General features: G+C 43.8%; 1 protein-coding gene across 1 annotated transcript in view; it reads left to right on the top strand.

Annotated features, from left to right (window-relative positions):
* Positions 1-12,681, top strand: part of LOC128427191 (A disintegrin and metalloproteinase with thrombospondin motifs 3) — a 44,850-nt gene that overhangs the window by 28,433 nt on the left and 3,736 nt on the right. Inside the window, exons 7-20 of the mRNA XM_053414291.1 lie at positions 404-509; positions 3,674-3,817; positions 3,994-4,126; positions 4,398-4,511; positions 4,706-4,854; positions 5,554-5,726; positions 5,880-6,013; positions 6,719-6,842; positions 7,111-7,191; positions 9,105-9,268; positions 9,352-9,517; positions 10,127-10,259; positions 10,447-10,654; positions 11,328-11,457. Coding sequence (XP_053270266.1) covers positions 404-509; positions 3,674-3,817; positions 3,994-4,126; positions 4,398-4,511; positions 4,706-4,854; positions 5,554-5,726; positions 5,880-6,013; positions 6,719-6,842; positions 7,111-7,191; positions 9,105-9,268; positions 9,352-9,517; positions 10,127-10,259; positions 10,447-10,654; positions 11,328-11,457 — 1,959 coding nt within the window. The remainder of the gene's footprint in view (positions 1-403; positions 510-3,673; positions 3,818-3,993; positions 4,127-4,397; positions 4,512-4,705; positions 4,855-5,553; positions 5,727-5,879; positions 6,014-6,718; positions 6,843-7,110; positions 7,192-9,104; positions 9,269-9,351; positions 9,518-10,126; positions 10,260-10,446; positions 10,655-11,327; positions 11,458-12,681) is intronic.

Here is a 12,681-nt window from a genome sequence, read left to right as displayed (position 1 = left end):
TTCTTCCTAAGTACAGTCTTAATTCAAACACAAGTGATCCTCCACCGTCTGAAACATCATGAACAGACTTTCAGACAAGGACTCATTAGTACATTTTCAAAGGGCTGCCACCTAACTGTGCCCTTTCTTCTTCAGACCAAAAGCAGTAAACAAGTGTAGATATGTGGTTTTATAAAGGAAAGAGAGGACAGAACCTTCAAAGCCTGTTCCTTAGAACATAAAGATATATGGTCTCTCTGATGAGTGTTCCCCACATCAAGGAAAGACCGAGACCTTTACAGCGACCGCTCCTGTGTCACTTACGCTTCTTGAGTTCAACAGTGTCACATGAAGAGATTATCTTGCTCTCCTTCATCCCGGTGCTTGATTATTGGGGCTGTGTGGTCTTGTTTCTCTCGCCCAGGCTACGCTCCAGTGACGGGGATGTGCCACCCACTGAGAAGCTGCACTCTGAACCACGAGGACGGCTTCTCCTCGGCCTTCGTGGTGGCGCACGAAACCGGCCACGTGTGAGTAACGGTGTGATCATGACACGGCCGGCAAAGTCTCACGGGGCCCCTAATGCAAAGTGTATATATATATATATATATAGCTCTGTCCTCTTTGTAATTCACTCAGAATCCACTTCATCACGTACACCTCTTCATCCTGATCAATACATGCCCATCACACTGCGTATTGTTGTGTTGTTGAAGGGTTTATTCAACAAGTGGCTGTTGTTGAGCTGTATATAATTTAGTTTCGAATGTCCTGCTGGCTTCATTGTAAAAAAAAACATTTCTCACCTAATATTGTCTTGTGCAGCACCACTTTTAAAAGCAGTAAACATTGACTGTAAATGAATTTGTACAACAATGTCAGCAAACGATGACAATTTTGAGTTGTGTTAAGAAAATTCTCAAAGGAAGACTGTTGCATGGGATTGCATTCGATTGTGCTGCTGTACCTAATAAAGTGGCCGTCACGCTACTTTAATTTCCTCTTCCTCAACATGGGTGGACGACCACTCTACCCCCTCAGCCACAGCCGACCGCTGAGAATCAAACCTCCAAATACAAGTTGGTAATATTCTTGTGGTAGTTTAATATTTTTTCTTTGCGGGCATCAGAGTTTATCTGATTCACTTCATCTCATCTCAACTCAGAGATGGAGTTTCCCAAAATCATTCTATACGTAAAGTGTGTTGATTCCACTTCAGGTCACGTCCCCAGCTCCGACGGCGGAGGACTTTTCATTCACCTTATACTTTTGACTTTAAAGCTAATGCAATACTTTCCAACAATCCCCCCTGTACAGCTGCCGGCTGAAATGTTGGCGTTTCATTTGTGTGAGTGCACAGCTTTTAGATTTCCCATTTAAGTTGTCTCACCAAATCGATTCGGTGAAAGCTTTCTCGTGTAATGAGGCTTTAAAGGTCTGTGAACTCCACCCCCCTGCAAAAGCATTGAAAACTGTCCAGAGAGACGTGATCGACTGTCCAACCCGTGAAAGAGAAGGTCACTCACCTCTTCATCCTCTGACAATGGAAAGAGGACAGACTCTATATTATGTCTGAGTGCTCAGATGCCTGGGGCGGTATTCTGGAATCCTCAGAAAGAGCTGATCGTTTAAGTTACCCTTAAGGGAGAGGAAAAAGTGTTAGGGTTAGGGAGGAGGGCTTTTAAGAGGCAAAGGAGAAGGTGGAGATATGAAGTTACCGAAAAGTCCAGTTTTATGAGCTGTGTTCTTTCCTTCAAATAGTTGCTCTCAAATTGAGGTTTTTGCTTTGTTTTCTTCCATATCACCATTTGCTTGTTTGTTGTTTTGTTGTCAACCGATGCTGCTATTTATATAGACTGACCCGGAATCCCAGAAGTTGATAGAAGCAGAGCCATTGACCCTGGATTAAATTCCAAAAATACCCTTTTCACCTTTTCTTTCACTTTCTTTCAAACTCCGGGAAATAGTGTCGACAGAAACGCCAAAGTTAATAAATTAGCAAATTAATATATTTACATTTCCCCACGGGGAATCAGTGAAAAAGGAAAAGAATAATGTATTTGATAAATTATTTGATAAGAATAAAACCGCTTACAGACCTGAGAGTTAAATAAAGTACCATCTTGACGTCACTGCTTCACAATCTCCTGTAAACACGGGTTCACTTATCAGGTGTTCAAACCCCAGCGACACTAATGAGACTCACAGTGTGACTTCAGGTAGCTCAGATCGAGCAGATGATAAATTATAAATGATGAGTCACTGCTAAAAATCCAGATATCCATTCATAGAGGAGACAACTGATTGATGTCGCATTTAAAAATGTGGAATATGTGCACACATCTCATCCAGACACTTCAATCAGCACACTGACTCTCATCTTTATCCCAGATGTCATTTAAGAAAAATATGAGAGGGTAAATACTGTGCTGTGCAGACTGATTATCTCCAGCCATCAATTAATTGTGCGCATGGTGGGAGGCAAGTCATTAACCCATGAACGCCTGGAGATTGACGTGTGCCCCACAGTTTACCAGCGCAGCCTTTAACTGCACCAGACTGACAGTGACGATCTGTTTTAAATGAAACAGCAACCAGATCTGAGCTCTGTTCCATAGTCCCTACTGCTTATCTTTAATATTATCTAATTAAATTTCAAATTCCCATCGTACGAGGCATGACTTCCGTTCATCTCATTATAAAACCCCTGGGCCTTTCATGTGATATGTGCTCCTGGTCTCCATTGAGGTGTGTGGTGGGGAGAATTTCACCGTGTTTTTCTCGGGCACGCTGGGAAATCCTGTTTAGCTTTTCATGATCCTGAACAGGATAAGAGCTGGATGATTTTTTATCGAAATAAAGCTCGGCACTAGAAAAATAAGAAACCCACACAGCTGCTTCTCGTGTAAAAAAAAAGACAAGCCTTGATTTTTGTGGTTCTGTCAGACACACAAACACACACAGACACACATTCACACAAAGGTGACGCCTCAAGGAGCACAGTCTTGAGTTTGCCGCCTTGGCAACGTACAATGGCAGATGATGTAAATGAAAACAAGTTATGTATAGACTTCCAGTTGGCCGGTTCATTGATTTAAAGCAGATTTAATCATCGTTTTTTTACACCCACAATGGATGAAGAGGTCGTCTTGTAATTATTAACCCTTCGTCTGTCGCCTCTGCTCATCTCAGCTCCACAAGCATTATTCAAATATTCTCATCATAGAGGAATATTGTGTATTTTTATTTGTATTATTAATGACAGACAAAGTGAGCGCCTTGCTTGTGAACACACAAATATATCACTGACCACGCCAGCTCCAGTTACACTTCATTTATTCCAGGATATCTCTCTAACAAGTCTTGTTTCTTGGATGATCAGAGACACATGCCCCAAATAAAGGGACCTGCTGCCCGATCCCGTTTGAATTGGTTGTTTTCTTGTTCCGTGCTTATTCTGGTTGTATAACTTTCTCTCTGTAACTGTAACCTTCAGTAAATGAGACAGAAAACAAAGTAGAGAGCGGCTGTGGGTCTCAGTCCACAGAACCTTGAAGCTGCGCCAACACAATGAAGTGAATTACTTAATATCTTGACCAGTTGTCACTTTTTATTTGATTTTATTTTTCTCAGTGATCGGAAGTGTCTGCAAGAATCCGCTCCTATTCAATAAACCTTGTCCTCCCTCCGTCAGGCTGGGCATGGAGCACGACGGCCAGGGCAACCGCTGTGCTGATGAGACCAGTATGGGGAGCATCATGGCGCCACTCGTCCAAGCGGCTTTCCACCGCTACCACTGGTCGCGATGCAGCAAGCAGGAGCTCAATCGATACATACAGTACGTTGTGCTTCTCCAAATCCATGATTTCTCCTGATGGCATGTGGGCGTAGTGCTAGTCCTGTGTGAAGCAGCTCTACGAGTTATCGATTTTGTCTTTTTAATGAAGTTTCTCCTTCATCTCTCCAATGACCTCACGGGCCCATTTTTGACTGTCATTCTCGTTTTCCCCTCAGCTCGTACGACTGCCTGCTGGACGATCCCTTTGAGCACAAGTGGCCCAAGCTTCCCGAGCTCCCCGGAATAAACTACTCCATGGACGAGCAGTGCCGATTTGACTTTGGCGTCGGTTATAAAATGTGCACAGCCGTAAGTCCCAGGAATTATTTGTTGACTGACGTTATTGACTCGTCAGCTGAAACTCGGAAGTCCCTTCTCATCGACAATCCTCACGTCACAAGGGATCAAAACTAAATGAGAGGGCAATACTGTATGATCCAGATTATATTCAGGTTTTTCACATGGGATTTGTTTCCAATAGAAAATCACAGATGTGTCTCTGATGGATATTAAACAGCATGACGACTTTGTACGATTATGAACATTCCCAACAAGAATAACTGGCTGTCTTCTCATCTAGTTTCGAACCTACGACCCTTGCAAGCAGCTGTGGTGCAGTCACCCCGACAACCAGTACTTTTGTAAAACTAAAAAGGGACCTCCGGTGGACGGGACGGAGTGTGCACCAGGAAAGGTGAGGAATGTCTCTGAATCTGCTTCAAATGATGAGTTTCATGGCACAATAATTGCAAAGCGGAGCTCTATAAAGAGACAAAGTCGAGACGATAAAAAATAAAAAGCTGGACACGGCTTCAAAGTCAGTACTTGGAGTTTTACAATCTTTCTGTCAGGCTTATAGGTCTGTCTTTTCTCTTCTCTCTTTCTCAGTGGTGCTTCAAGGGCCATTGCATCTGGAGATCGAGCCAGCAGCCTCAGGGCCACGATGGGAGTTGGGGCTCCTGGTCAAAGTCCGGTTCTTGCTCAAGGACTTGCGGCGGTGGCATTCGCTCCCGCAGCCGACAGTGCAACGACCCTCCGTGAGTAGCGAGGGGAACGGACTCTGTGTTGTTCATCCAAGCAAGGAAGACGTCATACTGTCAAATGTAACTGGAGACTGGATCCAGCTGTTGATGCGAAGTTTGAGCCACTGTACACTTACTCCATTTAAGTTCTATTTTTAAACGTCATAATATTTTCCATTGTACATGCACCCCCACAGGATGTAATCAAACATTTATCTTCAGGCAAGACTTGAGATAATGGCTTAATTTATTCTGTGGTGTACTGCAAAGTAAGTGGGTACTAGAGATAAGACAAAACATGCTGTTCAGGCACAGGACTCCCTCATATACAATACACAAAGGGAAGCTCACATCTTGAACACAATAAAGCCCACAGACGACAAAAAGGAGTATGTTTTGGGAAGAACAAGATACCGCCTTCCTCTTGTAAAGCTTTTTTTTCAGGATTTAATTAATAAATATTAATTATATATTATTCAGTTCAGTTTCAATTTAACACGGGTTTTATATATTTTCCAGTTAATCCTCTTTCTAAATTAATTTGTGGAATTCTAGGCAATTTTCACTATAATATGCTCTATGAAGGATTTCAAATGCATGTGTAGAATGAGGTAGGATCAGATTTCAACCTAAGAACTGAGAATGATCCCCTGAAGAACGAACCTTGCTAATGTCACGCTGGTTAACGTGGTTTCCTGTTTATCGTCGGTCCAGGCCTGCGTACGGTGGTCGAGATTGCCCGGGCTCTACTTTCGACTACCAGATGTGCAACACCGAGGAGTGTGCTGGACCTTACGAGGACTTCCGTGCCCAGCAGTGCGTCCAGAGGAGCAACAAATACCACAAGAACATCAAGCACACCTGGCTGCCATACGAGCACCCAGATGGTAAGGCTAGTGGAGGGTGAAGCACGGGTTGGCTCGCTCTCTCCGAGGTCAGCCAGAGCAACAAGTCGACGCCGGATGGTTGCAGGAGTCGCTCCTTCTGTGCTCGTTATCTGAATTCTGACCCAAGGGGTGTTTGTTTCTTTGTTTTGTTAGACGGCCGCAAGTGCGAGCTGAGCTGCAAGTCGAAGGACACAGGAGAGGTGGTGTTCATGAACCAGGTGATGCATGATGGGACCCGCTGCAGCTACTCAGACCCCTTCAGCGTGTGCGCCCGCGGAGAGTGTCTGGTACGTGTTGACGAAAAACGCCCGTGCACCGACAAACACAAATACAGCCAGTTTTTAAACATATAAAATACTATGTTTTATTATTTAAAAAAAAAATGTAAACTGCAATTTCTCCTCTTCCTTCATTGAGAAATCCTGAACCAATGAATAATTTAAGAACGTCTTCATGTCAGATTCAATGTTTAGCACAGAGAAAAGTTCGGCGGATTCAAACTCTGTGCTCACACCATCCTGTGCGGTCAAGGTCGAACACCAGAGAGGGTTTCACATTGTATTTTATTCATTTATTTCAGCTCTGTATTTAATCCGTCTCTTGAGTGCATTATTACTTCTACGTTTAATTACAGTTATTATTAATATAATTACAGTAATTACGACAGGGCCTTAACCGTTTTTTAAATTGTGCTTTGATAATAAAATGGTTCCCTTGGAAAAGAGCTGCAGGGATACTTGTAAACTAAACTGTGAGCAGTAGTGAACGCTGCTCACTTCTGCTCTCTCCTCCAACACAAACACACACAGACAGTATTTTGTCTCAATTTTCACTGTGGGCATAAAGTTGGGATTTTCCCTGTGGCAGGCCGGTCACGCACTGTTTTGGCTGCGCCCTGTTATGTCTGGGTGTGTTTTCACCACGTATCATCTAAAACCTAAAAGTCAGATGCCATTTTGATTGACCATCTCCCCCCCCCCTCCATTTCACAGCACGTTGGCTGCGACAAGGAGGTCGGCTCCTATAAACAAGAGGACAAGTGCGGAGTGTGCGAGGGGGACAACTCCCACTGTCGCACCGTGAAGCTGACGCTCACCAAGACGCCAAAGAAGAACGGTAATCATCATCTGTGGGGACAGAGGACTGCTGAGATCAGCGGCTCTGTCTTCAGAGGGGTCATGATATTACACAGCTTATCCCGAGGCCTTAAACACATCGCCTCTGTCTTCTATGACGGACCACAGCCTGTTTCCCAAACCATCATCAAAGTACTGAATTTTCAGTCTCAGTGTCTTGCTTCAGAAGTAATTGGCTGCTATTACAGCCCAGAATAGGTCTGCACTGTTTAAGGCTCCCAGCTGAACCTTGCTCTTTGTCTTGTCAGGAATGCTGAAAATGTTCGACATCCCAATAGGAGCTCGCCACATTGTTATTGAAGAGAACGACACCTCCCCTCACATAATCGGTGAGTGGTTTAACCCTGTGAGACAAAAGAAGTGGGGTGTGATTACAATGTCATAACACAAGTCAATTTTTTTTGATGTGTGTGAATGGGATTGAGATTGCATTACTACCGAGTAGTGGACTTCCCAGTTGTTACTCACTCCAACAGAGGACTCTGAGTGCTCCAGCACATACCCAACACCCTGCTCCCGTCCCTCTGGAATCTCTGGACTGCTCTGAGGCTGCAAGGGTCAATAGTATGAGGTTCAGGGAAGGGTGTAACGTTGTGTTGAACACTGAGGTCAAACTGCATGGTCAAAAACGTCCTTATCCTTGTGGTGCTCCAAGTCCAATGTCAATAATACATATTGGTCAAGTGTAAGTAGATCGGAGTTTTGGGAATTTCGTTGGTTGGTTTTGATCGGTCAACAAATCCTCGAAAACCCAAAGACTCGGAAGCTGAAGTGTCTCCATCAAATGGCTCAGGAGTCTAAATATTGCTCTGAAGTTCTGAGGTTGGGTTCAACACCCAGATGAAAGAGTGAAGGACTCTAAGGAACGGACTAGAGTGTCCTTAATGAAACAACTCGGTGTGTTAAAGGTCTCAAGTGCACCATGAACTCCGGACATTTTCCAAAATTGCTGCGGCCAGTTGCTGCGGACACTGAAACATTTGAGTGGGAGACTCTGAGAATTTCCTTCTGCGCTCGTCATACTGTCAGTTGTAAGTCCATCTTCCCTAAAAACATTCGGACCCGATTTTCCAAACATTTTCCGGAGCTCATGTCTGGAAACGGCTTCAGATAAAAACCGCGACCTTGATGTTTTTAATCCTCATACCGTTTCTCAGAAGCTCCACTGAAAAAATGACTCTTTAGTGAGTACAGTGAGGATTGCTTTGGGCCATGCTGAAGATCCAATATATATATATATATATATATATATATATATATATATATATATATATATATATACAGTATCTGTAGACAGAAGGGATGCCCCCTGTGGTGTTTGACATCACACACACTTTTGACAAAGTTCTACAATGAAAGGCTTTCAGAAGCACATTTCTATTAAGGTCACCAGGTAAAGTTGCGGATGTGGAAAAAGGCTCCAGCAGAGCCTGTGTTTTCTCTTCCGGATCGGGAACATTTTATGCAGCAGCTGAGAAGAGAATAATTCACAATCCTTCCTCCTTGGGGCTCATTACAGAACCATTTTTGTTTGAATTAAAGTCGATTTTCTATATTAAATCTTTATAACAAAGGAATGAGAAAACGAACATTTATCACAGCTTGATTTGCAGAGAAACTTCTTTGTGATTTTATTTCCCTCGGGGGGGGGGAATTATGTGACGTGCAATTAGAAAGTGCCGACGTGAAAAGAGCAAAATGACATCTGATCGGCGACAGAATGTCACATCAATGAGACTGAATGTAACTGAGCAGTTGGAAGATTGCACGGATAATGCACATGGCAGCCAATGCAGTTTTTCCAGCACAGTGCAGGTTCAATCAGTAAGTCCAATTTTCTTTGCATAGCCCATATTCACCAATCACAGTATGTGAAGTGGCGACGGCCTCGTATCCTTTGTGCTCTCAGCAGCTCTGTCTCCGTGAGTCCAGATCGCGGGGGCGTTGAGCCAAACCCTCCCTCTCCTCTCTTCTCCGCTGTTTTCCTTTCTGGCTTCGATTAGCTCATGGGAAGAAGAGATGACACACAACTTGGAGGAATTACTGTTGGCTAACCACAACGCCAAACATCTCAAAATACATACTGACACGTTCCCTCTTCTTAAAGGAAAACACTGTGTTGTGTGGCAAAGGACGTCTGATCCAGAACTTCGGTTTGATTCTTCAGATGAGGAATAAATGCAACGAAAAACTACTTTCTTTTCCACCGCACATGCGTAAAATACCTTCCTCTTCATTACAGCTGTGAAGAATCAAGTTACAGGGAACTTCATACTGAATGCAAAGAGTGAGGACGCTGAGTCGAAGACCTTCATCGAGAACGGTTTACAGTGGGAGTATTCCATGGCTGATGAGAAGGAGACCCTGAAAACAACTGGTCCTCTGCATGAGGGCATCATTGTTCTGGTTAGTAGGACTCAATCATGTACTTTCATGTGCTTTTCCACCATCTATCTACATCAATTAAAAGTTTCTCCCCTTTGTTGCAGGTTATGCCGCAGGAGGAAGATACAAAAGTCAGCTTGACGTATAAGTACATCATACACGAGGACCTGTTACCGCTTATCACCAACAACAATGTACTTCTAGCCGAACTGGACACCTACGAGTGGGCATTGAAGAGCTGGTCTCAGTGCTCCAAACCATGTGGCGGAGGTCAGCGAGTTGAAAAACACACAAAAAAAACACAGGCACTCAGTTGAGCACATACTTCCGCCAAGGCCGAACAGCCCCCTTAAATCAAATCAAGCTGCACCACAGTGCTCACACTCACAGATTACATCAAGATCCATGATTTGTGCCCTGGGAAAACAGTGAAAACGGTATTTTAATATGTTAAAGAAAGTAAATAAGTCCCCAGATCCCCACCAAAATTAATTGGGTTCTTCCCTGACCAGTAACGCTTCCATCCACCAAGTGTTCCATCAAGTCATTGTTATAACTGGTCTGCAAGTGACTGGCAGCTTGAATGCTTGAGAAAGATGCTAAATGAATCTATGAGCAACTGATAATAGTTTCAAGCATTTTTCACAAACTGAAATACGATTGCTATTACATTTTTTTTTTTAATCTTTCGATTTTCTACTTGAGTGATTTTAATTGAATATCCGTCGATTTTTTACTTTTTGAGCTCCAGATGCCCATAAGTAATCACTCAGCCCCCAAATAAATGATGGTTGGTTTCCAGATTTCGCTATTTCCCTTAAACTACATGTCTATATGACCTCGCTGAAAGATTAATGATGTCATGTTTCCATCCCGCAGGCATTCAGTACACAAAATACGGCTGCAGGAGGAAAAGTGACAGTCGCTTGGTGCATCGCAACTTCTGTGAAACCAGCAAAAAGCCCAAACCCATCCGCAAACGCTGCAATGTGCAAGAGTGCAGCCAGCCAACGTGAGTGACCTGCAGCTACTTACGGTCGATCCATACTGATGTTTCTCTACGGCTAATACAGCATTACTAAGGGTCATGATAGCTCTCCTTCTAAATGTCAACTCTAGTATAATGTATGCAATTATCAAGGGACTATTAGTACAATCTTGACTAGCGATGGAGACATGGAGACTCGCTGTGCCGACAGGTGGGTGGTGGAGGAGTGGACTCCCTGCAGTAAGACTTGCGGGAAGCTTGGCTACCAGACCAGGGTGGTGCAGTGCATGCAGGCGCTCCACAACGGCACCAACCGGCCCGTCCACAGCAAACACTGCACCGAGAACCGTCCGGAGACGAGGAGGGCGTGTAACCACACAACATGCCCCGCCCAGTGGAGGACAGGGGCCTGGTCTCAGGTAAGGGGGGGGTTTAAAGTCAAACAATGGAATGTAGATGGACAACATGTGTCTCCATCGCCCCCTGGTGTCTGGCTGTAAAACGTTATAAACCTGCCTCCTCCATGTTAGTTAAACTAAAAGCTACTGTGCAAAAAGCTATTTTGGCTTCATTTTTGTGCAATGGAAGGAAGTGGAGACACGTGGTCCACCTTCATATACAGGCTGAGAGTCAAACCTAGCCTGGTTTTATCGCAGATTCACGCATCACTATGTCAGTTTACCTAAATATTTACACCAAGAAACCGGCAGGTGTAACTGTGTGTACGTAACTGATCCAGCTAACGTTTGTTTGTCAATTTACGATTTGTTTAGTCTGGAGAATAAAAGAAGTTACAAGGTTGACACACTCTATGCAACCTATCTCAGGATTTCCATTCTGTGATGATATAAATAGAAAACGCTCACATAGATTTCTAATCAAAACAAGTCTTGAGAGGATCATTGTGAAGGAGATGTGGATACTCAGGCACAACATCGACATCAACACTGGTTCAACAAAATGACTATCGTAGCTGCTCAGTGTGTTGTTGTCGGTGTTGGCATAGTGACCATGTTTGGAAGCGTAATGAATGTATAATAAAAATGTTACTGCACAGCTTGAATTGTTTGCTGTGTGTCTTGTGTGTGTCAGTGCTCGGTGACCTGCGGCGAAGGAATCCAACAGAGGCAGGTGGTTTGCAAAGCCAGCGACAACACCATCGGAGAATGTGAGAGCGAGAAGCCGGAAACCGTCCTCATTTGCAAACTCAACTATTGCCCAGGTGAGATTCACAACCAGAGTTGATCCATTGTGTGGTTTGCTGCCCGCATTGCACGCACTGAGAGAGAAGCTGTCTCTGCGCGAGAAAGTTAATTCCATTTGCCAAAGAAGTGGCATAAAGATTTGTATGTTTTTTCTGTAAGAACTTGTGGGTGGTCGTTAATACATGCTGCATCCTGCGCATGTAGTCATAAATCCCTGGCAGTAGATTTGAGGGTCGTTCTCATGGCATGATGTTCCTCTGACTCAAAGTTAATCTCACAACCACATGAAACTGCACATTTGCTTACATGATAGAATTTAGCCAGAACTAACAGTTGAAACGCAGATTTGACATCGACACACACATGAGCTACGTCAAAGATTGGCACAACAGGCCAGGATTTGAGGTTAAAGCTTTTTTCACCACCCTGTAATACTATTTACATAAACATGATTGAATACACTTTTCTGCTTCTATGATGAATCACACCAGCTCCTCTGACTGTGCTGTGTGGTCCTCCAAGTATTAAAGCCAAAGCTGAGCTCAGACGACACGAGTTTTAGCCCAGATCATCTCTGATGACTAGACTTTTCTTACAATCTGGGAACTTGATCAATTCCAAAGCTTTGGCACAGACTCTCTGGTAACATGAGGGGTAAACAGATCCAGTCTTACAACCTGTTCACGTTAAAGCCGATGTTTTGCAAAAGAAACCCTTCCCTCAGTGTTTGGGCCCGAATATTGTTATAAGTCACTTAAACTGAGATTTTTTTAAACTTCTGAAATGCAGATTTTCAAAAACTCTGGTCACACACAGTTGTACTTGTACCTCAGTGTTCTTATCTGTTATTTGACAAATCGTTGATGTAGCCTTTATCGCCACCTACTGGCCCGGCATACTGGATTCAGATATTTTCTAAAACGAAGGTCGTGTGAACAGATCTTTTTTTTTTGGAAGACAAGGCCTTAAACCTTAAAATAGACAACCCTCATTGAAGTTTATGTGCCTGATGCAACTGGATGGGTTCAAGGACAAAGAACCTCCTGAGTGGGACGTTGTCTCATCCTCTTTTCTGCACTGAGGCTTTTCCCCACCTCAGCTTTCGTGGTGTTACTTCGCCTCCAAAGAGCTGCGAGCACCATTCTGCTTCTCTGAGCAGTCAGCGAGTGGAAAATAGTGGCTTTCCTGAAAAAGAAGAAGTACAGGTTGTGCCTTGTGAATCTGTAATTAGCATCAGGCTT

The sequence above is a fragment of the Pleuronectes platessa genome, chromosome 21 (assembly GCF_947347685.1).
Source record: "Pleuronectes platessa chromosome 21, fPlePla1.1, whole genome shotgun sequence".
Lineage (NCBI taxonomy): Eukaryota > Metazoa > Chordata > Actinopteri > Pleuronectiformes > Pleuronectidae > Pleuronectes > Pleuronectes platessa.
This window is presented reverse-complemented; position numbering and strand designations above follow the sequence as displayed.